Below are 23,943 nucleotides of genomic sequence, written 5' to 3'. Positions count from 1 at the left end.
AACATAGGAAAAACTCAGCTATGCCTTTTCATGTCTTAAACAAAGGGAAAACTCAGCTATGCCTTTTCATGTCTTAAACATAGGGAAAACTCAACTATGTCTTTTCCCGTCTTAAACATAGGGAAAACTCAGCTATGCCTTTTCCCGTCTTAAACATAGGGAAAACCCAACTATGGTTACACAGGGAAAACTCAGCATTTGTAATAACATGTTATGTTTATAGAGCTCTTCACAAAGTGCTTTGATGTCTGTGATTCCATTTAATCTTTACATCAACAGCAGGGGATAAGTGTTATCCCAGTCTTACTGATGAGGAAACCAAGGCTCAAGAAGATTGAATGATTTGGCCAAGGCTGTGATACTAGAAAAGGCAAAGCTTGGACTAAAACCCAGGTGTTCAGAATTCAGGTCCAGAGCTCTGGCCAGTCTGTTGACTCCTTCATCAGCTCCCAAGATGAAGATGAGGAGCTATTTTCTGTTTTGAGCCTTTGATTACAGCTTGTTTTGTAATACACCATAAAGGTTGAGACCATGCTTGTTACTAGCACTTACAAAAGGACCTAGCCCAATTAGACACTTAATAAGTGTTTTATAAATGAGTGAAATTAGTGAGTGAAGAGGTGAATGAATGGATATATCGAATGAATAGATTAACTAGGCAAAAACCTACCTGTCTGCATTTATATTGGAAAGCACTACATGAAAAAATGAGATTTGAAAGTTTTAGAATGTGGCTGTGTGTGTGAGAGAGATCGTCCCTCAATCTTTCATTTCTTCTGATTGTCTGTCAGTAGGGAAGGTCCAAGTCCCACCCATACCGTGTTTCTCAAATATTCTCAAATTGTATTGAAACCTGTAACCAAAACCAAAGTTAAAGTTGATTTTAAAGTGTCTTCTAGGTTTTTATTCTACCATTCCTACCTCCAGTTTTTTGTTTGTTTGTTTGTTTGTTTGTGTTCCTTTTTGAGACAGAGTCTCATTCCATCACTCAGACTGGAGGGCAATGGTGCGATCTCAGCTCACTGCAACCTCTGCCTCCCAGGCTCAAGAAATTCTCCTGCCTCAGCCTCCTGAGTAGCTGGGATTACAGGCACCCGCCACCACACCTGGCTAATTTTTGTATTTTCAGTAGAGATGGGTTTTCACAATGTTGGCCAGGTTGGTCTCAAACTCCTAACTGAAAGTAATCCATCAACCTTGGCCTCGCAAAGTGCTGAGATTATAGGCATGAACCACTGTGCCTGGCCCACCTACTTCCAGTTTAAAGTCACCTGGGAAATACTTGGAGTACAGTTTTGTCATTTTAATCCTTTTTTGGACCACAACAATCACTTTATGAACATTTTTTTAACTTTTTCGGAATCAATTCAAGGAAAAGTGATAGAGGCAGGTGGGGACAGGGAAGTGAGTTTTCTTCGCATTTTTGGGAATCTCAACTCCTGAGCCTGTCTTACTAGTATGGGTTCCCCAACCCCATGACTAGAACTATCTTAGTGGTTTCTTCCTAAAGAGACGTACACGTGTGTGTGTGTGTGTGTGTGTGGTGGGCGTGGGTGGGTGTGTAGAGTAGGGAGAAGGTGAGAAGTGGCTCTCTTGCTATAGACTTTTGCTTTTTACTCTTTTCCACTGAGTCTGCTCATATTCTTCATACGATTATCACATTAGAGGTTTTGGAGTTGTAGTGGCTATCGTTTTAAGTTTCTTGTAGAATTAATTTACATAAGTAGACAATGTACATGAATTGATTGATTCAAATCTGTATCTTATAGGGTCTGTTAAAGATAGTCAGAAGGCTGTCTTTTAAAATGTGAGGACAAATCAGTTTAACAGTATAGCAGAGAAGTACAGCTGTGCTCTGTCAAATTCTAGGCTCCTGTGTGTTGGAATGACTAGAGGCAGCAGGGAGAGGGGTCCTGGTTTACTCACCCCCTCTCCCTCTTTCACATACTAGCTTGGGCTTGTTGTGGTTGAGGTGGTGTGGGAACATCTAGAAGGTTCATTCAAAAAAGACAGCCTCAGCCTTTGCTCAGACGCTCAAGATGTTCTGCCGGCTCTCCCTACCATGAAAGTTCTCTGAGAAGCCAGTAAAAGTGGCAGCCTCTAAAGAGGTTAGCTTTATTTGGTGGAGGGGCGGTAGGGGTGGCACACACTGAGGAAGATTCGGATGGTGGCACATCCTTGTGGTCAGGCCCAGAAATCCTCACTGCCCTGCAGCCACCCAGGTCATGATTCATGAGGTGGGGGTCTGAGCTGAGAATGGCTGGCCGGTTCTCTGACTTCGTGGGTGTGTAATAGTTGGTTGCAACTGACTTCTCAAGAATGACAGTTACTGACTGGAGCTGGCAGAGAGGTGTGGCCAAGTTCCTGGAGAAATGCTTCCTGCTCCTCCCGCCCTCCCCACCACCACCCTGCTTTATTTAAAGCTGTTTTGGTGATGCTTTGCTCATCTCAGCGAATTTTCAGTTCAGACCTTTTCACTAAGGATCATTATGGAAGAAAGAGGGGTAAGAAGTATGGCTGAGTAGCCTAGGATTAATTAATCAGTCCCCAAATAAGCAAACAAGATGTCTCAGGATGGACGGTGAAATTCTGGACCTCACAGGTAGGTCTTGGAGTTGTTAGTTGTGAATACAGACCCCCAAGTTCAGATGTTGCCAGGATTTTACATCCTCTGCTTAAGGCTGTGTTGTTATTTCTGATGTTTATGAGTGAACACAAAAACATACAGCTCAGGTCCTTATCCTCTGAGGGTCTCCTCAGCCTGGGGCACCTCCCGCCAAACGCTTCATGACTCCCCCACCTAGCACATCCTGGCACAATCTGGCATGAGGTCTGAGCTACATAAATGTGGTTTTATGAGGGAACAAAGCAAGTTTGGGTTTTCTTTAGAATTGTACCAAATTATACCTTCAAGATGACTTTGCCTTATCGTGGCTTTTGTTTTGCTTCTCCGAGAAGGAAACTGCAAAGTTACCATGATGTAAATCGGGCCAGAGGCTTGAAGTGATTTCATAGTAAAAGCCACCTCAGCCGTCCCCTCTGAAACCCAGGCCAAGAGGCAGAGATGCCAATGACAGGCTCTGTGACCAGCCTCGTAAGCCATGAACCAGATCCACGGTTTCACATGGCCAGGACCTCAGGGCCTCATCAGCCTCTTCCACCACACTCTCTCGTAAACAGCTGGTGACACTGTCAGCGGTGCCTCTGTCACAAGGAAGGGCAATGTCCTGTGTAGCCAGATGGTGGGGGAGTTGGAGGCTGGGCCAGGCGGTCAGGATCTGCATTCCACCAGCCCGTGGGGTTTTCATAGCCAGGGGCACTGTGTCCACCTTGGGCGTGGCCATACACACCCACCACTTCTAACCCCATTGCCAGCTACAACGGAAGAGAGCATGCTGTTTAGAGTTCAGTACCTGCACACTAAGGGAAACTGAGGTAGAGGAGAGCCGGCATTCGCTTCTGGGCTTAGAACACCCACCTTGCTGTCCTGCACCGAGATTCATCTCCAGTGAGAGCAGGTGAGAAGGAATCAGAGGAGAGCACCTAGGCCCGCGTTTCAACCTTGACCCCACGGACATCTAGGACTGGATGATTTTTATTTTATTTTATTTATTCATTTTTGAGACGGAGTCTCGCTCTGTCACCCAGGCTAGAGTGCACTGGCGCGATCTCAGCTCACTGCAACCTGTGCCTTTCAGGTTCAAGCGATTCTCCTGCCTCAGCCTCCTGAGTGGCTGGGGCTACAGGCACCTACCGCCACACCTGGCTAATTTTTTGTATTTTGTTTAGTAGAGACAGGGTCTCACCATGTTGGCCAGGCTGGTCTCGAACTCCTAACCTCAGGTGATCCGCCCATCTCGGCCTCCCAAAGTGCTGGGATTACAGGCGTGAGCCACTGCGCCCGGCCAGTGGTTCTTTTTTCAGGTGCTGGGATGGGGGTGGTGCTCTGCGCGGTGTGTGATGTTTAGCAGCATCCTGGCCTCTACTCACTAGACGTCAGTAGCCCTCTCCCAGTTATGACAACCAAAAATGTCTCCAGATATTTCCTAATGTCCCCTGAGCATCAAAATCACCATCTCCAGCCTGGGCAACATGGCGAAACTCCATCTCTACAAAAAATACAAAAATGAGCCAGGCATGGTGGTGTGCAGCTCTAGTCCCAGCTATTTGGAAGCCTGAGGTGGGAGGATCATTTGAGCCCAGGAGAGTGAGGCTGCAGTGAGCCGTGATCACACCACTGCACTTCAGCCTGGGCAACACAGTGAGACCCTGTCTCAAAAAAAAAAAAAAAAAAAGAAGAAGAAGAAAGAATTTAAAAAACTTACCAGTGGTTAAGAACCATTGGAGTAGAGAGAGAATTTGGTGAAAAGACATCTGCATTCTACCTTTAGTCTCTGGGCTATGTCTCCAGGGCTATTTATCATCGTCTTGAATTATTTTGTATAAAAAGCAGCAGCCCCCACGCTCAGGTGTTTGGAGGAGTTGCAATTCATTGGGTGGAGGGCAGAGCGCCTCATGAAATCCTCGGCTCCTGTCTGAAGGCCACGGCTGGGGTGAGGCACTTGAATGGGACAGGCAGGTGTCCTTGTCCACTTCTTCCTTCTCCCTGCCTCCTCTTGGCCTTCCTTCCCATCCCCTCCTCTGTGACAGCGCACCACACCGTCACCTGGGTGCTCGTCAGCATGCAGATTCCAGAGCCCGGCTCCCCAGAGATTCTGATACAGGGGGTCTGAGAGGGGACCTGGAAACCTGCCTCACTGTGAGCTTCCCAAGTGACTCTGCACAGGGGGCGTGGTGAGGTCACACTTTGAGAAACAGGCCCTAGAGGCTTTTCTGAACACACAAGCCCTCCCAGTACTCCCAGGACACTAAAGTGTAGCAGAAACAAGCAAAAAAGACAACTATACTAGCAAACGTGACAAAAGCAAAAAGGGATAAAAATTCCTAAGAAAGGCCAGGCACAGTGGCTCATGCCTGTATTCCCAGCACTTTGGGAGGCTGAGGTGGGTGGATCACCTGAGGTCAGGAGTTTGAGAGCAGCCTGGCCAACATGGTGAAACTCCGTCTCTACTAAAAGTACAAAAATTAGCTGGGCGTGGTGGCAGGCACCTGTGATCCCAAGGTACTGGGGAGGCTGAGGCAGGAGAATTGCTTGAACCTAGGAGGCGGAGGTTGCAGTGAGCCGAGATTGCACCATTGCACTCCAGCCTGGGCGAGAGAGTGAGACTCTGTCTCAAAAGAAAAAAAAAATTTAAAAATTCCTAAGAAAGATGAAGCTATTCAATGTGGGAACCTCTCTCACTGAAAATGGATTCATCGAGTCATTGATTGATTCGACACATGGCTTCTGTGTGCCTACTTGACTTCAGGCATTATTCTAGGCATGAGGCATTCCGCAGTGAACAACACAGACAAATGTGCCTGCTGTCACCTAGTTTATATTTTGCAGGGGGAGACAGACAATGAACGGAATGTAGTTAGAAGGTGGCCATGCCGTAGAGAGAATTAAAGCAGAGAAAGGTGGTTAGGGAGTGTTGGGGCTAGTTTGCAGTTGTCATTAGATGATCCAGGAAGGCCTCACTGAAAAGGTGATCCTTGAGACCTTGAAGGTGGTAAGAGATGGCCAGGCAGATATCTGCAGGTGAGAGTTCTCTGGGCAGGAGGAAGAGCAAGTACAATGTCACTGAGCTGGGAGTGGACATTCCTGGTGTGTTCAAGGAACAGCCAGAAGGCTTTCATGGCTGGTGCAGGCTGAGTCAGGGAGCAAGTGTAGGAGCTGAGGGCAGAGAGGGACTAGGAGGCCGAGTCCTGCAGAGCCCATGGCAGGGACATTGACTTTGACTCTGAAGGAAGTGGGGCGGGGGCCAGGGGAGGATTTTAAGCCGAGGACTGCCAGGATCAGATTGAAGATTGAAAAGGATCACCTTGTCTGTTTTCTTGAGAGTGGACTCCAGGGGGGCAAGAGTAGAAGTTATCATTACTATTCAAATTATGGCACGGTTTCTGCCCCCTAGGAATTTACTGTGATGGTGGAGATAGAACATGTACAGCTTAAGTAAGGAAATGCTTGCTAAGTGCTATGAATGACTCAGAGAAGTGCTGTGCGAGTCAGTGAAGGGAGACATCCCTTCTGGGAGTCAGACTTCGCGGAAGAGCGGGGCCTTAGGATGAATGAACAAGACTTTGGTTTTTTTAGTGTGATACATAATTCACCATGCACATCCAGTGAATGGTACACATTTAAAGCGTACACTTTGATATTTTTGGACATATGTATCCACCCATGATGCTATCCCCACAATTATAATACTGCACATATCCATGACCCTCAAAAGTTTTCTCATGGTTGATGAGGGAGAGAGGGAGTTATCATCAGGGCAGGAACCAAAGTGAAGGTGCAGAGGCTGGGAAATGTAGGGGCTTCCCTGAGACAGAGGGAGGCTGGTGCTGGTGCTCCTGGGGGAAGTGAGGGACGTGTGACAAGGTGGCCTGAAGAAAATTGTGTGGGGCCCAAAACACTGGGTCACAGGGGAATGAGGCAAGTACTTAAATTTTTGTAGGACATGGTCAAATGATGTATTTGTTAAAATTCCATCTTTTTTCTTTTTTGTGTTGAGACATGGTCTCGCTCTGCTGCCCAGGTTAGATGGCAGTGGTGTCATCATAGCTCACTGCATCCTCAGCCTCCTGGGCTCAAGGGATCCTCCCACCTCAGCCTCCTGAGTAGCTGGGACTAAAGGCATGCACCACCGCACCTGGCTAATTTTTGTATTTTTTGTAGTTGGGATTTCACCATGTTGCCCAGGCTGGTCTCGAACTTCAGATCTGCCCACCTCAGTTTCCCAAAGTGTGGGGATTACAGGCGTGAGCCACCACACCCTGCCAACATTTTACTTTTTAAAAACAATGGCAACACCACCAAATTTTAGGTATTTAATCTTTTTGTAGTAAGTTTAAGAAAACACAGCCAAGGGCGGATCATGAGGTCAGGAAATCGAGACCACCCTGGCTAGCAGAGTGAAACCCTGTCTCTAATAAAAATACAAAATATTAGCCAGGCGTGGTGATCGGTGCCTGTAGTCCCAGCTACTCGGGAGGCTGAGGCAGGAGAATGGTGTGAACCTGGGTGGCCGAGCTTGCAGTGAGCCGAGATCGCGCCACTGTACTCCAGCCTGGGCTACAGAGCGAGACTCTGTCTCAAAACAAAACAAAACAAAACAGCCAAGTACATTTATGCAGTATTTCATGCATATGAAATCAATTAAAAGAAAAAGAAACATTAAGCAATTTTATAATTAGATAATTAACAGAATCCTTGATAGCCTTATACTAATACAACTACTTGCAGATTGAAAATAATTCCATTTGCTGCCTGCTGGCGCATTAAAGCCTACATGTAAAAAATACATGTAGTCTAGATGGGCTTCAGTCCTTTAAAAGTAATATTTTAGTGCATTCTACTATAATCTTGACTAGTGCTTACATGCGTATAGTTCAGCACTTTATTTTGTGTCATGTTGAACATGAACTTTAAAGTTAAGGGAAACATTTTAAGTACGTAGTAGGAATCTACTTTCCCATCTTAAGCTCTGAATCTATTTGTGAAGGGATCCTGTTTCCCAACAGCCAAGGGATATATTGGAGAACAAGATTTTCAGGGTTGAAGATACGCTGATGTGAAATCAGGTTTCTCTCTCTCTTTTTTTTTCTTGAGATGGAGTCACGCTCTGTTGCTCAGGCTGGAGTGCAGTGGCGCAGTCTCGGCTCACTGCAGCCTCCGCCTCCTGTGTTCCAGTGATTCTCCTGCCTCAGCCTCCCGGGTAGCTGGGATTACAGGCACGCACCACCACACCTGGTTAATTTTTGTATTTTTAGTAGAGACGGGGTTTCACTATGTTGGCCAGGCTGGTCTCGAACTCCTGACCTCAAGTGATCCTCCTGCCTCGGCCTCCCAAAGGGCTAGGGTTGCAAGAGTGAGCCACCGCGTCCGGGCCAGGTTTCTCTTTCTACATCTCCTGGGAAAAGGTTGGCAGCTCCTAGGAGATACTGACCAGTTAGTTGATGGGTCTGTGATTCAAATCGAACATCTAGCAAAGCCCCTACGAAGCATTAGTCACTCTTGTGGGAGAAATGAGGAAGCGTTTTCAGTAGGCTGTTAGAGTGAGAAGCATCAGATTCTTAGTTCCATGGAAATGAACGCCTCTTGGAGTGTTTCATCTTTTAAAATAGAGAAGGAAGCTGAGAGTCATTCAGGCCATGCTCAGAGATGTCAGCTCAGGAACTCCAGGAACCCAGTATTATTTCGATTCCTTCCTTCCTTCCTTCCTTCCTTCCTTCCTTCCTTCCTTCCTTCCTTCCTTCCTTCCTTCCCTCCTTTCCTTACTTCCCTCCCTCCCTTCCCTCCTTCCCTCCCTTCCTTCCTTCCTTCCGATATGGGTTTTCCTCATGTTGTCCAGGCTGGTCTTGAACTGCTGGCTCAACTGATCCACCTGCCTTGCTTTGGTCTCCCATAGTGCTGGGATTACAGGTGTAAGCCAATGGGCCCAGCCTATTGTGATTTCTTTCTTTCTTTCTTTCTTTTTTTTTTTCTGAGACAGGGTCTCACTTTGTCACCCGGGCTGGAGTGCAGTGGTGAGATCTGAGCTCACTGCAACCTCTGCCTCCTAGGTTCAAGTGATTCTCGTGCCTCAGCCTCCTGAGTAGCTGGGATTACAGGCACCTACCACCATGCCCGGCTAATTTTTTAATTTTTAGTAGAGATGGGGTTTCTCCACGTTGGCCAGGATGGTCTCAAACTCTTGACCTCAAGTGATCCACCCACCTTGACCTCCCAAAGTGCTGGGATTACAGGTGTGAGCCACTGCGCCCGGGCTGATTTAAGAAGGCTTTGACTTGACCAGATGTGGTGGTTAAGTGAATATGATACGTTCCCTTCTTTATCATCCTCTCTGTTCTTAATTGCAAAAGCGCCAAATCCTCCTAGATAAGACAGCCCTAAGATCACTGTCACCATCCTCCTTATCCTCATCCCAACATTATATGAAGTTCTAAATTTATACAAGTTACTGTATTAGATACTGAGACTAGTTACATTGATAATAATTACTACCATTTATTTAAGGGTGATAATAATTACTACCACTTATTCAGCATTTACCAAGGGCCAGGTCTGTGCTAAAAATGTTGCACATATTATCACATTTAATTCTTACTTAACTCAATAAAATAAGTATGATTATCGACTCCCATTTTTACATTAAGGAGACTGAAGCTTGGATAGATTTGTGAAAAATGGCTCCTGGTCACTCAGCTACTAAGTAATAGAAGCAGGACTCGAACCTCCCATACCCTTAACCAAAAGTTTTCAAAATAGTCAACACTGTCCATACCATCTAGTTGGAAAAGATGAGACCTGGACATAAAAACTGGCCAGGCAGAGTGGCTCACGCCTGTAATCCCAGAACTTTGGGAGGCTGAGGTGGGCAGATCACCTGAGGTCAGGAGTTCAAGACCAGCCTGGCCAACATAGTAAAACTCCATTGGTACTAAAAATATAAAAAAATTAGCCGGGTGTGGCGGTGAACGCCTGTAGTCCCATCCACTTGGGAGGCTGAGGCAAAAGAATTGCTTGATGCAGTGAGCCAAAATCACACCACTGCACTCCAGCCTGGGCAAGAGAGAAAGACTCTGTCTCAAAAATAAATAAATAAAAGCATTTTCAGGGGTTGTGACGAGAAATGCCTCACCCATTCTTTTGAGTCATTTATGAACTGTTCTTAATCATGTTACGTTCTAATTAAACATCTCCCTTTTCTTTTGACGTGGAAAAGTCTTTACCTTCTGCAATACCTTTTTCACATGTTGCAGCAAGCAGCCCTATTAATCGCATTCCCACCTGCCTTTGGCCCTCCCAGCTGCCTCGCTTGCGGAACACGATCGTTCAAACGGAAGTCATTCATGGGATCGCCTCTCCCTGCAGTAATCCAGAGCAGAATCACTTAGGCTGAGCACAGCCGCTACATCCCAGGGTAATTTGGTTTCTTATGTAGAACAACTGCGGTCTGACATTTAACATTTCCTCCTCTGGAGAGTGTTTTTTTCTTTTTTTGTCTCTGTGAACTTATTACCCAGCATGTCTTCACGCCTTTACATTCAGCGTGTGCACGTGCTCGGCGCGGTGTTCATGCCCGCACCATTGTGTGATCACCATCACTGGGTGAAGGGCTGTGGGCTTACAAAGCAGACTGGGAACCACAGTGACAAACCTTGGGTTCAGACTCCGGGTAGGACAGAAGGAAGTTTCTACCTGAGTTTCATGCTAATCAAGTAGGGGTGCAGGCGATCAAGCAGGGGTGCACCTGCGATCTCAGGGCATGGCCTCGTTGCTGTCACTACTGCGGTTGTTATTTTGGCTGTCCCAGGCCTCACCTGGAGCAAACCCTAATTCTAACACACCCTGTGTTCTTTCAGATATCACTCCCCTCTTCTTTTCCTGTCTTTCCAGAACGCGCTGTGCTTGTGTCCTCTTTGCCAATCAGAGTGAGCCGCTTGGGGACTTCAGTCCATGCACATGTCGTGTCAGTGCGGCTGATAGAAGCTTGAGGGTGGTGACTTCCCCACCCGGAGCCGTGGGTCGTGATTCCTTTGTCAGACGTTCTGATTGGTTCCTGGCTTCCCTCTGCGGTGGTCGTATACCTTGTGTGTGGTTCTGGGAGCTCATGAACAACAGGAATCAAGGACACTCACCTTTCGCCGTCAGCAAACTCCTGCTGTGTAGATTCAGGGGCGAAGAGAGTCTCGCGCTGAGAAATACTCTGGGTGAGAATGACCCTCTGTGTCTCCTTGGTCCTTCACACCCCATCAAGCGCAGGCGGAACAGGAGATGTAAAGGTCAGGGAGCTGATAAGCATCGACGAACAAAATCTTCCTGAGGAAGGGCCGGGCGTGGTGGCTCATGCCGGTAATCCCAGCACGTTGGGAGGCCAAGGTGGGCAGATCACGAGGTCAAGAGATCAAGACCATCCTGGCCAAGATGGTGAAACCCCGTTTCTACTAAAAAAAAAAAAAAAAAAAAATTAGCCGGGTGTGGTTGTGGGCGCCTGTAGTCCCAGCTACTCAGGAGGCTGAGGCAGGAGAATCACTTGAACCAGGGAGGCGGAAGTTGCAGTGAGCCGAGATCGCACCACTGCGCTCCAGTCTCGCGACAGAGCAAGACTCCATCTCAAAAAAAAAAAAAAAAAAAAAAAAAAAAAAATCTTCCTGAGGAAGAAGTAGCATCCCCGAGCTCGCATGTTGGGAGTATCCTTCAATTTCAGATGTTTAAACTCCCCTCTCTGACAATAGCTAATTAAGATTTGGCCACATTATCTTTATTTCTCTTCTTTTGAAATTAGTGAGGGGACCTGACCTCAGGTGATCCGCCCACCTCAGCCTCCCAAAGTGCTGGGATTACAGGCGTGAGCCACGGTGCCCCGCCACCTACGTATCTTCTTGTATTCCTCTTCATGGGAGAAGTAGGGAAAAAATGATTTGGTATATATTCCTGAAAGATAAGAGTGTTCTAAGTATCGAATCCTTAAACTTAAAACTTTAGGTTGAAAATGTTGCCCAAGTGCCAATAAAAATTGGGACCTTAAACATAGAAGTTCACCTTGTGGGTGGGCCCATCGCTGCTCCCGCGAGACTATCTCTGATCCAGGATGGATCAGAGCTAGGCGATACAGATGTCTCTGAAGCCCATGAGCTAGGCAGCACGACAGACTGGATGCTTCTTTTGGTGCCAGCTGATCCAGAGGACATGGCCCTAGTCCATCTCCTAGGGCCACTGCCATTCTTTTTGTGTCCATATCAGGAAAGCATGGTATAATTCGAGGCATCTATGGCTCTGAAGACTTCTTTTCTCTCTCTCTCTCTTTTTGAGACGGAGTCTCGCTCTGTTGTCCAGGCTGGAGTGCAGTGGTGTGATCTCAGCTCACTGCAACCTCTGCCTCCCAGGCTCAAGAGATTCTCTTGCCTCAGTCTCCTGAGTAGCTGGGATTAGAGGCATGCACCACCAACCCAGCTAATTTTTGCATTTTTAGTAGAAACAGGGTTTCACCATGTTGGTCAGGCTGGTCTCGGACTCCTGACCTCAGGTAATCCACCCACCTCAGCCTCCCAAAGTGCTGGGATTACAGGCATGAGCCATCACGCCCGGCCTCCTTTTCTCTTTTCTTCCTATTTATGACTACCCTCCCTTAAAGCAGTATCTTCTTTATTTCAGCACTTACAGAAAGCTATGGCTGTTGACCATTCCTTTTTGAAGTTGTGAGTTGTACTAAAATATTTATGTATAATGTGTGGATAAGCACTTGATTTACTGAGGCCTTTTGATGATAAGAACTCACAAAGGGTTTTAGATCAAGGGTGGCTTCATTGAAGAAACACCTCTGACATCAGCCAGCAACCGCATTTTCATTAAAGACTCTCAATCTCAGCCTTTCCCTGGACGAGAGAGGAATGGCTTGTTGGCTACTTCCTGGCTGTCTATGGCGGTCGTATTGATGGTGGGCCCAGCTGTGCTGAATGGCTCTGTTGGTGCTCGCTGGGCTTGCTTTGGCTGGCACAGCTGTGAGTGGAGGACAGCTGTGAGGAGCGGGAGTTGGTGCTGATGTCTTGTGAACCCCGGCGGAGCACTGAGCTCCATGTATGTATGGATTGGTCCTGTGAGTCACTACAGACTGGGCTAGAGGTGGCAGCAGAGGCATGTGGCATTAGGTAGTACAGGAACCAAGAAGGCCCTCTGGACTGTGAACTCTCAGAGAACGGGTGTTGTTCTCATGCACCCTCAGACCCCCAGCCTGGGGCAACACCGGGCGTGCAGGAAACCAAAGTCTCCGCTTGTTAAATGTCAGCAGCTGAGCCACAAATGGCAATAAGCTGAATAAAGAAGGTGGTGCTTCAAGGGAGAGGAGTAAAAACAAGGAAGAAAAGAGAAGAGGGGCCCTCAGAGCCAGGGATGGCTCATGCGGTTTCTGGAGAGTGGTTGTGTCCCTAGGTCAGAGTCAAATCCAGACTCCAAGGGCTAGCATTGGAAATAAACTGTGATGTGCAGACATGACTTCTCACCCTCTTTTTTTTTTTTTTTTTTTTTGAGATGGAGTCTTGCTCTGTCACCAGGCTGGAGTGCAGTGGCGTGATCTTGGCTCACCTCTGCCTCCTGTGTTCAAGTCATTCTCCTGCCTCAGCCTCCTGAATTGCTGGGACTACAGGCGCCCGCCACCACGCCCAGCTAATTTTTTTGTATTTTAGTAGAGATGGTGTTTCACCATGTTGGCCAGGATGGTCTCGATCTCCTGACCTTGTGATCCGCCTGCCTCGGCCTCCCAAAGTGCTGGGATTACAGGCATGAGCCACCACGCCCGGCTGAAATGACTTCTCTTAGAGCTGCCTCCTTTCTGTGGCACCTCTTCCATATGATTGGGTTAGTAAAAATATTCTAAATAAGCAATTGATTTGAGGCTTTTTGAAGCCAAACAGTTTGGTGCCTTGAGAGCATAAGCCATTGCTTATGTGAAAAAAAATAAGAAACTGTATCTTTGCATATACTGGGGCCCAAATAAATCCCGTTTGAATGAATGAACATTTCCTAGTGAAAACATGGGGCTGTAACCCTTCTGTGTCCGTGGGAAAATAGGAATCTATTGATGGATATGGCTCTTTGGCTTAAAGTGAAAAATCATGAACTGGTGGTCAAGAAATCTAGGCATAGTCCACGCTTTTAACCCTCTGGGACCTGTTTTTCTGTAAACTGAGGTGACGCTCTGTTCTGGAACAGTCCCTAAGGGGCCATTTCAGGTCCTGCTACACGCTCTGAGTTGTGATTAGAGACTCTCTGGCCCTGTCATCGAGGAGGACGCCTCGAGACAGGCCTCATATGGTTTGCATCACTTCCTCAACCAGACTCGCTCAACCTGAACCTCCCATTGCTTCCCATCATTGTGTCTGGCTGTCTTGAGTGTCTCCCTCCTGAGCCCCCCCTTGCTGCTGCAGTGTAAAGAGGCCTCTTGATTTATTAATCAATTAATCAGTGCGCGCTGAGGAGCTGTTCAGGGTAGTTAAACAGGGAAAACAAAAAGCTGCAGCCTGCAATCAAGATGGATCCTAATTAAGAACCACCCCCAACTGCTGATCTTCCTGCCCCGTCACTGCCTCACAACTCCCTCCCCGCCTACAGCTCAGCAAACCGCCTTCAGCTCTGATGGGGCTTCTACCCCATGCAAGCTGACAGTGAATTTCCGAAGGGCAGATTTTCTCCCTAATGTCCTAGAGGTAAATAAGCCTTGAGATGAGCATTATCAATTACCTGCAACAACTGTTGAGCCCCCAAATGGCGTAGTAGCCCCGTTCATATATGCACAGACCACACTCTCCTATCCCAGTTCCCCCACGAATGGAGTCATGGAGCTGGAAGGTCCTTACGATAAGGAGAGGCCATGGCGCTGTGGACAGACGAGAGGTTCAGTGAGTTGTCTGAGGTCACTGCAGAACTCCAAGGTCACAAGTGGCAGAACTGGAAACTATCTGATACTCAACGAACACTCCTGGTGCTTGTTTCTCTGTGTAATCCTAAAGCTAAGTAAATAAGAGACATTGTTCTCACTGAATCCATTAAATGCTTCTGTTCCAGTGGTACTTAGCACACAATGCTGAGAAGGCCAAGATTTTCTTAGAACAGAACCTCTGTTTGAGGTTGCAAGTTGCACCTCCATCTGCAACTAACTTTCTGTGGTAACAGGGGGCCAGGGGGCCTCAGTGCAGTGGTCCAGAATTGCACTCACCCCCCATCATGCCTGGACAAATGTTTGTTCCTTCTGATTGAACACCTTGGGAGAGCCCAGGCATGGCTATAATTCTTCAGTGGATGTAAGAATAAGAATGTTCTTGCCAGGCATGGTGGTTCACGCCTGTAATCCCAGCACTTTGAGAGGCCGAGGTGGGCGGATCACGAGGTCAGGAGATTGAGACCATCCTGGCTAACACAGTGAAACCCCATCTCTACTAAAAGTACAAAAAATTAGCTGGGCATGGTGGTGGGCACCTGTAGTCCCAGCTATTTGGGAGGCTGAGGCAGGAGAATCACTTGAATCCAGAGGTGGAGGTTGCAGTGAGCCGAGATCGTGCCATTGCACTCCAGCCTGGGTGACAAGGCGAGACTCCGTCTCAAAAAAAAAAAAAAAAAAAAAAAAGAATATTCTTGACCAGCCTGGCGAAGAAGGTACTTAGAAGTCTTATTTATTTTTTTAACTTCTTTTTAAAAGTTTTCACTATAAAATTCTTACATTTGTCTAATGTGTTTATCAAAAATAGAGGCTTTTCTGCCAGTGTGTCTTCTCATTTCTCTTGAATGCCAATCAAACTATCAAACTCTTTGAGTACATCTAGGGCTTGACTCGTAAGCCAGGTATCTGACTTGCACTAGCAGCCTTGGAGTTATAGAATCTCCTTTCCCTCTGCTTCTGTGTTCTGTAGGACCCTGCTTTCTCGGCTGTGATTCACGACAAACTCCAGGTCCCCAACACCATCCGGAAGGCATGGAATGACCGGGACAACCGCTGTGACATTTGCGCCACTCACCTGAACCAGCTGAAGCAGGAGGCCATCCAGATGGTGCTGACGTTGGAGCAGGCAGCCGGCAGTGAGCACTACGACGCCTCGCCCTGCTCCCCGCCACCGCTCTCCAACATCCCCACCCTGGTGGGGTCCCGGCATGTGGGTGGGCTCCAGCAGCCCAGAGACTGGGCCTTTGTGCCCGCCCCGTGTGCCACCTCCAACTACACAGGCTTCGCCAACAAGCACGGCAGCAAACCCAGCAGCCTTGGGGTCAGCAATGGGGCGGAAAAGAAGAGCGGGTCCCCAACCCACCAGGCCAAGGTCAGCCTCCAGATGGCCACCAGTCCAAGCAATGGGAACATCCTCAATTCGGTGGCCATCCAGGCTCACCAGTACCTGGATGGCACCTGGTCCCTGTCGAGAACCAACGGGGTCACCCTGTACCCATACCAGGTAAGTAGCCTGTGTGAGCCAGGAAGAGCAGGGCTGGCTGGAGTCAAAGCGGAGAAGTAGGCAGCACTTCCTTCCGCTGCCTCCTCCCGGGAACCCTGTAACTCAGAGCCCAGTGTTTCCATGTGGCCCCCACAGAGTTCTCATCAAGGTGCCCCACCCAGGCCTGCCTGCTTTGAGAGGGTGTTGCTACATCTTCCAAACTTTCCACACCTGCCCTTTCTCTGCTCTTCAGTGTCTCCTTCCTGAGAGACCCTCTTTGTGTAAGAGGTCCTTGCTGGTCCAGGTGATGCCAGCGGCTTCCCAGCCAGCAGATTTACCACATGGTAGAGCCATGAAGAGGTAGGCCACACAGATACTTGGACTGGGGTCCAAGCCCCGACTTGTCCACTTATTAGCAGTGTGACTTGGCACAAGGGGTTTGCCCTGTCTTAGGCTCAAGTCCCTCATTTATAAATGGATGTGAGTCACGAGAATTAAATAAGGTAGTGTTTGCATGACATGTAGGCCAACATCTGCCATATAGTAGGGGATCATTGTTGTGCCTGTTAACAGAGATTTTAGATATTAAGTGAGAGTGAGATGAGTGAGATGCTTTTGAACCAAAGGATATTGTGAGTCCCAGGAATCACGGTTTTAAAGCAGCCTGTGGAAGTGCTGGACATTGCTGAGAATAAAATATACGAAGGAACAGTGATCCGTGTTGGCACTCTGCCTTCCCTGTCTATACCTTCCAAAAGAGGTGTAGACGCCCTTCTTAACCTCTCCTCCCTTGACAGACCCAAATTCTTTTCTATTTGCAACTCACCTTAAGAACTACTGGGATTGGGCTGCCAAAACTGTTTCTTCCTTTTCAGTTATTTAAATTAGAACACGCCCCCAAGTTTCCCCATAGAAATAAAACACAGGTCTTAAATCTCCCAGGGAATCTTTAAAGACGTTCTAATTTTGCCTGGGTGAGTTTTCTGTTGGATGAGGACTGGATTTTTAATGTAAGTGGCCTCCATATCTCCTGCATCAGGGGTGTGGGAAGCAGCAGAGAGCATTGACCGTCACTGGAATGGAGAGGCGGCCACGGTCAAGGGTGTATTACTCAGAGAAGATAGTTGGTACATACAGCAAATGATCCTGGAGACCTCAGGCTTTTTCTCACTTGGGTCTGTCATGGTGGGTGTTTGGTAGGTGGCCTTCTGCTGTGATGTGAGGACTCAGACTAGAGACCTCAGGTTATTTCTCACTTGGGTCTGTCATAGGGGGTGTTTGGTAGGTGGCCTTCCGCTGTGATGTGAGTACTCAGACTTCTTCCACCAAATGCGTCACCATCTTCCAGGGGCCTCAAGAGTCCTTCACCAGACCTTCTGTAACCAGCCAGGAAATGAGGGAAGAGAGAGTGTGTGGAGGATCTCACAGGAGGATTTGGGGCCCAGCTTTGCCTGGAAGTGATGTATGTTGCTTACATCTATATTCCAGTGACAAGAATCCAGTCTTTGCTGGGCATGGTGGCTCACACTTGTAATCCCAGCACTGTGGGAGGCCGAGGTGGGTGGATTGCTTGAGCACAGGAGTTGAAGACCAGCCTGGGCATCCTGGCGAATACCCGTCTCTATTAAAAAAAATACAAAAATTAGCCAAGTATGGTGGCATGTGCCTGTAGTGTCAGCTACTTGGGAGGCTGAAACGGGAAGATCGCCTGAGCCCAGGAGGCGGAGGCTGCGGTGAGCCGAGATTGCACCACTGCACTCCAGCAGCACTGCACTCCAGCCTGGTGACAGAGCAAGACTCTGAATTGGGAAAAAAGAAGAGTGACAGAGAGAGAGAGACACAGACAGACAGTTTAGTCTCTTGACCTCACCTTCCCACTGGTGAAGCTGGGGAAGCCAATCTACCCGTGAGCCAAGGAGAAAAAGGAACAAGTCGAGTGAACACTTAGCATAGTTTTGTTACGCCGGACGAGATACAGGGAAACGTGAAGTGAGTTAAATGCGGTTGATAAAATGCCGGGTGACTTTCTCTAGAGTGTTTGAGAGTGTTCATGTCTCTTGCTATCTTGAAAGAAAGTGGGAAACGTTGATCATTATCCTAAGATATTAGCATTCTTGGACGGTCGAAATTTTCGCTTAACTGGGTGCTTTCTAATTTACAAAATCTAACATATGGATTATTTCCTTTAACCCCACAGTAGGCCTATGAGGTAGGTGGGGCAGGTGTTAGACCTTCCTTTTACAGATAAGGAATATGATGCTTAGAGAAATGGACTGATTGTGGCCACACAGCCAATGGCAGAACTAGCACCAGCTCTCCCCTTGCCCAGGGAATGGCTTTGCCTACCGCGGTTTCTTCCAATTTTCCTAGGCTACCCCAAAGTAAGCTGCCAACATCTTTTCCAGATATGGTTCCTTTTCAGACCTGGTGTCACAAAGAAAAGAACTCGTTTTACCTGCAGGGGCCTCACTGCCCCTAGACTTTTGGATAGAATCTTCTGGGATGTGTATATAAATATAATGAGGAACCAGTGGCGTCCTGTGCGGTGCTTCACGTTCTAATCTTGGAAGTAACCTTCTAGGGCAGGAACAGAGAAGGGCTTCTTTGCATCATGGGATAATTTGCTTTTTTTTGTTTGCAGTTTTAAATTATACCATTTAGAAAATTATCAAAAGTAACATATTTGTTGTAAAATAAAATTTAAAATACATGAGAAAGTTTAAATGAGACTTTAAAAGTCGATGTCACCCGGATATAAACTATGTAACATTTGGGGATACTTCCTCCTAACATTTCATACACTCACAATTTGTAAAATTGTGACCAGGTTCAATTCTGTGACCTGCAGTTCACTTAATACATTGGGTACATTTCCCCATGCCACTATATGTTTCCCTAAAATATTATCTTTAGCAGTAGGATATTTCATTATATGAATATTTTCCACGCTCTGGAGATGTCCTAATTTATTAGGTTGGTGCAAAAGTCATTGCGGTTTTTGTCATTACTTTCAATGGCAAAAACCGCAATGATTTTTGCACCAACCTAATATATAACCAAACATCAATTAATTAGAACTTAGGTCTTTGCTACTATAAATACAATGCTCAGGTGAACATCCTTTTACCCAGACCATAGTTTCAACACATCCCTGGGTTGTGTGAGCCACATACTCGTGTTACACAGACAACTCACATTTCACCTTCCAGGACTCCGAAGCTCTTGTCACATGTGGCAGGGGCCGGTTAGAAGACTCGGCGGCTGCGCCAGCGCTGATGAGCGAGGACAGAGGAGCATGAAACTGGTGCTTTCCTATAAAATATTCAAAGTGAGGTGAAAGTTTGTGTGTAAGGCGGAAACACTGAAGATGCTGCTTAAACGGCCAATTAGGGATTATTTGTGCGTTTCTTTTATTTGTGCAATGATTCTGTTCTTCCTCTTACTTCCCAAACTCAGATGAAAGAGAATTTGCTGTACAAGTATTTATTAATCTCTAACCAAGTACCAGGCACTGTGCTAGGTGGTGGGTGGGGCTGCAGCCTTGGGCTGGAAACCCTGGTTCCTGTCCTGAGGTCCTTGCAGTGGGACAGAAGGCAGGTGAGTGCAGAGGTGAAGAGATGTTGCGGTGCTTTGGGGGCATGCAGACAGGCTCCTAATCCCGCCCGATGTGGCAAAGCCAGATACAACCAAGATTCACACAAGCCACCAACTTGTGGTCATCCTGGGTATGTTCTGTTGCTTCTTTCCAACTCCAGAACAGACCAATTCATGCATTTCCCCTCAGTAATAAAGGGACCAGAGGAAATCTCTCTGGGATAAAGAGATTTGGTGCCTGGCTATGAATCTGCGTCCCCTGTGTTGTGACTGTGTCGTCCTGATGCCCTGGGGTGGGGGCTCTGGGTCTGGCCAGACTGAGTGTCTCCTGTTGCGGACATCTCCCTGCAGTAAATATTGTACAGTTCGCAGTCTAGCCAGCTCGTCAGAGACGGTTGACTGCTCTGAAAGCTGACCTCATTTTTCCTGCTTACCCATACTCCCACTTCCCTCCCCACAGAGCAGATGGCCTCTGGATCAGTGCCAGAGCCATTCCCCGGGCAGGGAAGCATCTAGACCTTGTCACTACCAAGGGTGCGGCTCCACACCCGCGGGACCTGAGCCTCTAGAAATGAGGGAGAAGACGACTCTGCCTTTCTGCAATTTCGATGTAGCAAGGATGAAAACGATGCGGACAGGCTTTCCAGCAGTGAGCCTGGTGAAATCTGCGTCACGTGGGTGATAGAAAGGTCCCTTGAATCCCTCAATCCCTGTGACCCACACCACTGTGTAATAATCTCCAAAGGTTGCAGTAGGAAGATTCTTGATTCTCGTTTGCTATATCCTTCATGTTTCTAAAGTACCTCCAGAAAGACCAGGAACCTGTAAGCATCTCAGATAAATAGGAATCGATCCAGAGAGATTTTAAAAAGAGTAATTTAGGAAGTACTGAGATGACATCAAAAATGTTGAACAAACCACAAAGATAATTCTCATTAAATATCTTAGAAAATTGATTTAATAGGAGATTATAAGATGGGCTTTCAAAGAAAGACTTTCTTCTGTTCATCTGCAGACATTTAGCACAATGTATACACACACAGAGAAAGCAGAAAATTCTCTAGCGCAGGGGTCCCCAGACCCCAGGCCACAGATTGATACCACTCTGTGGTATCACAGAGTGGGTGGGCATTACCTCCTGAGCTCCATCCCCTGTCAGAGCAGCAGTGCCATTAGGTTCTCCTAGGAGCAGAAACCCTACTGTGAACTGGGCATGTGAGGGATCTAGGTTGCATGCTCCTTACGAGAATCTAATGCCTGATGATCTGAGGTGGAGCAGTTTCATCCCACCTCCGTGCCCTATTTGTCTTCCATGAAGCTGGTCCCTGGTGCCAAAAAGGTTGGGAATCACTGCTCTAGAATCTTCATCTTTTTTCTTCCAACTTTTATTTCTGGTTTGGGGGTACACGTGCAGGTTTGTTATGTGGGTAAATTGTGTGTCACTGGGGTTTGATGTACAAATGATTTTGTCACCCAGGTAGTGAGCATAGTACCCAAAAGGTGGTTTTCTGATCCTCACCCTCCTCCCACCCTCCACCCCCAAGTAGGCCCAGTGTCTATTGTTCCTTGTCTTTGTAGCCATGTGTTACAACCTTCATTTGACCACATGAAATTGTGACTTTGAAAGGATGTGTCTAGATTAGTTCCTTGTAATCAACTACAGATTAGTTACCTCTTTTTGAATGGCAGCCGCTTTTGCCTGATTAACATTTATTATAGTCAATAACTGCAGGAAAGACTGTACACATAACACACGGAATTATAGGATGTTGGTGATGTTGGTGTTGGAATGCACCTCTGTAGGATGGTAACTGGCTTTTGCATCATGGTAGGAAATTTGGAGACAGAGTCTTACCTAGTTCAAGCCTGTGGTCCCACCAACTATTAAACCAGTTTAGTAGCTTGACATCTTAGTCTAGTTCCTCACCTATGAAATTCCTACCTCATGGGGTGATTATAGGGAACAATTAAGAAGAAGGTGTGAAAATATTTTATGAACTATAAAGCAGGAATACCAGTATAAATTATCTATTTCAACCCTTTCATTTACCAGAGGAGAAACCTGAGGCTGAGAGATTTGAAGCTTCTTTTGTTCAGAGTTTTCTAAATCCTAGTCTGATCTCTTTTGCTAAATCACACACTCTTGGACAACGGGGACTCATTTTATTCTCACGTCCCTCACAGCAGCTAACGTGAAAATGTTGTTCTTTGTTAGAGACAGCTCCTATCTCAGGGATGGACTACAATTACTTTCCATGACTGGCCCTAGTTTAGGAAAGTATTCCAGGCCAAAGACCTATCTAGAACCCAAGGATTTAGGTGGAAACCACCAGTTATTTGATTCCAAGCTAATCTTTAACCTGAAGTGTCTTAATCACACTTAATAAATCCTTAGATGCAGTGGAAAGAAGCTCGCTGGCATTTCGATGCCACACTCAATACAGGGGCATTTGAAAGGATAGAAGAACTTTGTTTCATAGGGTTTCACTCGATTGAACTTGCCAAGAAAATTCAGAAGATGTTAGCTTAATATACGAGTAATAAATCCGTAGTGGACCGTTGATGCAATGAAGGTCATCCATGTGCATTCCTTGAGTTGCAGGAAAATGCTCTTGATACAATTTTTCCTGCTTTCTCTAAAAACATGCATTGGAATGAATGTGAGAGGTAATGCTGGACTGAACACTGGCTGAAGTCATCATGAGGTAGTCTCTATTACAGCTTTAGAAATGATTGCGCCTATGAAGCACAGCCATTACTGGACTTTACATTTTAAGATATGAGCACAGTCTGGGCACGGTGGCTCGTGCCTGTAATTTCAGCACTTTGGGAGGCCAAGGTGAGAACTGCTTGAGGCCGGGAGTTAGAGACCAGCCTAGGCAACATAGTAAAACCCCTTCTCTACACAGAAATAAAAAATCAGCCAGGCGTGGTGGCATGCCTATAGTCCCAGCTACCCGGGAGGGTGAGGCGAGAGGGTTCCTTGAGCCCAGGAGTTCCAGGCTGCAGGAAGATGTGATTGTACCACTGCCTGTAACCTGGGTGACAGAGACGTGAGACCCTATCTCAAAAAAAAAAAATATATATATGGGCACAAAAGGATGTAAAAGCAACACCAACCTCAACATATATCAAGGTTTGCTAAATGACAGGACCTCTGCGGTGCATAACACCTGCTCCTCCGAGATCAGAAGCCCTGGGGGATCTTGGTGCTACAGGACTTCCAAGCGTCCCTGCAGGAGGAAGGTGAGGCTCTGGGAGGCCCACCAAGTGCTGCTGTACTCAGAGGCTTTGCCGATTGCGGCTTCATGGAAAGCAGAAGCGTGTGTTCTAGTATGGCTGATGTCGGGAGATGAGGTGTACACGTGCTCTTCCCGGCCGAACCACTTTTCAAGAAGGAACAGGGGTGGGTGTTTCCAGCAGGTCAGGAGTATAGGATTTTCATCCACGTTCTTCGCAGCTCTTGAGGGCTCATCCAGCCACTTGTGCCCTGAAATATGCAGCACACCCCTTCTTGGGCCAGCACTGGGGTCACCTGCTTCCCACTTGCTGCCGTGTCTGTCCCATCAGGCAATAGTGTAAGATGCCACGATTAGACAAATGATGACGTGGAAGAGATTCTTAAGACCATGGGTTTTGTTTTCTCCTGTTTGTAGATGGTCAAAGGGATATTAGGTTATGTATCTTTATGCTTTTTGACAAATTATGAACACGGAAAAAAGAATCAATTTGTATATTTGGTCATGGACACACATTTCTCAAGGCTAGAGTGTTCAGGGTGAAATTCCAAAAGGGTAGTCACAGCTTATGAATATGGATGGGGCCGTGGTCTGAAGGGAACACCCAGACTTCATTAGGAAAATTCAAAAATACGTTCAATCTGGGCGTTTGCTTGGTGTGGTAGACTGAATAGGGGCACCCCAACGATGCCCACACCCTAATCCCCGCAATCTGTGGATGTGTTACCTTACATGGTAAAAGGGCCTCTACAGATGTGATTAAGCCAAGGATCTTGAGATGGGGGATCATTTAATTTAATTTTATTATTATTTTTTGAGACGGAGTCTCACTCTGCCGCCCAGGCTGGAGTGCAATGGTGCGAGCTCGGCTCACTGCAACCTCCACCTCCCAGGTTCAAGCGATTCTCCTGCCTCAACCTCGGGATTACAGGCATGGACCACCATGTCCGGCTAATTTTTGTATTTTTAGTAGAGATGAGGTTTCACTATGTTGTCCAGGCTGGTCTCAAACTCCTGACCTCAGGTGATCTGCCTGCGTCAGCCTCCCAAAGTGCTGGGATTACAGGTATGAACCACCACATCCGGC

The 23,943-nt window shown here is 47.0% G+C and overlaps 1 protein-coding gene across 1 annotated transcript in view; it reads left to right on the top strand.

The window, feature by feature from the left end:
• The window catches only part of KIF26B (kinesin family member 26B), a 565,489-nt gene that overhangs the window by 199,345 nt on the left and 342,201 nt on the right, over positions 1-23,943 (top strand). The window contains exon 3 of the mRNA XM_514315.8: positions 15,511-16,044. Coding sequence (XP_514315.4) covers positions 15,511-16,044 — 534 coding nt within the window. The remainder of the gene's footprint in view (positions 1-15,510; positions 16,045-23,943) is intronic.

This window comes from Pan troglodytes, chromosome 1, assembly GCF_028858775.2.
Source record: "Pan troglodytes isolate AG18354 chromosome 1, NHGRI_mPanTro3-v2.0_pri, whole genome shotgun sequence".
NCBI lineage: Eukaryota > Metazoa > Chordata > Mammalia > Primates > Hominidae > Pan > Pan troglodytes.
This window is presented reverse-complemented; position numbering and strand designations above follow the sequence as displayed.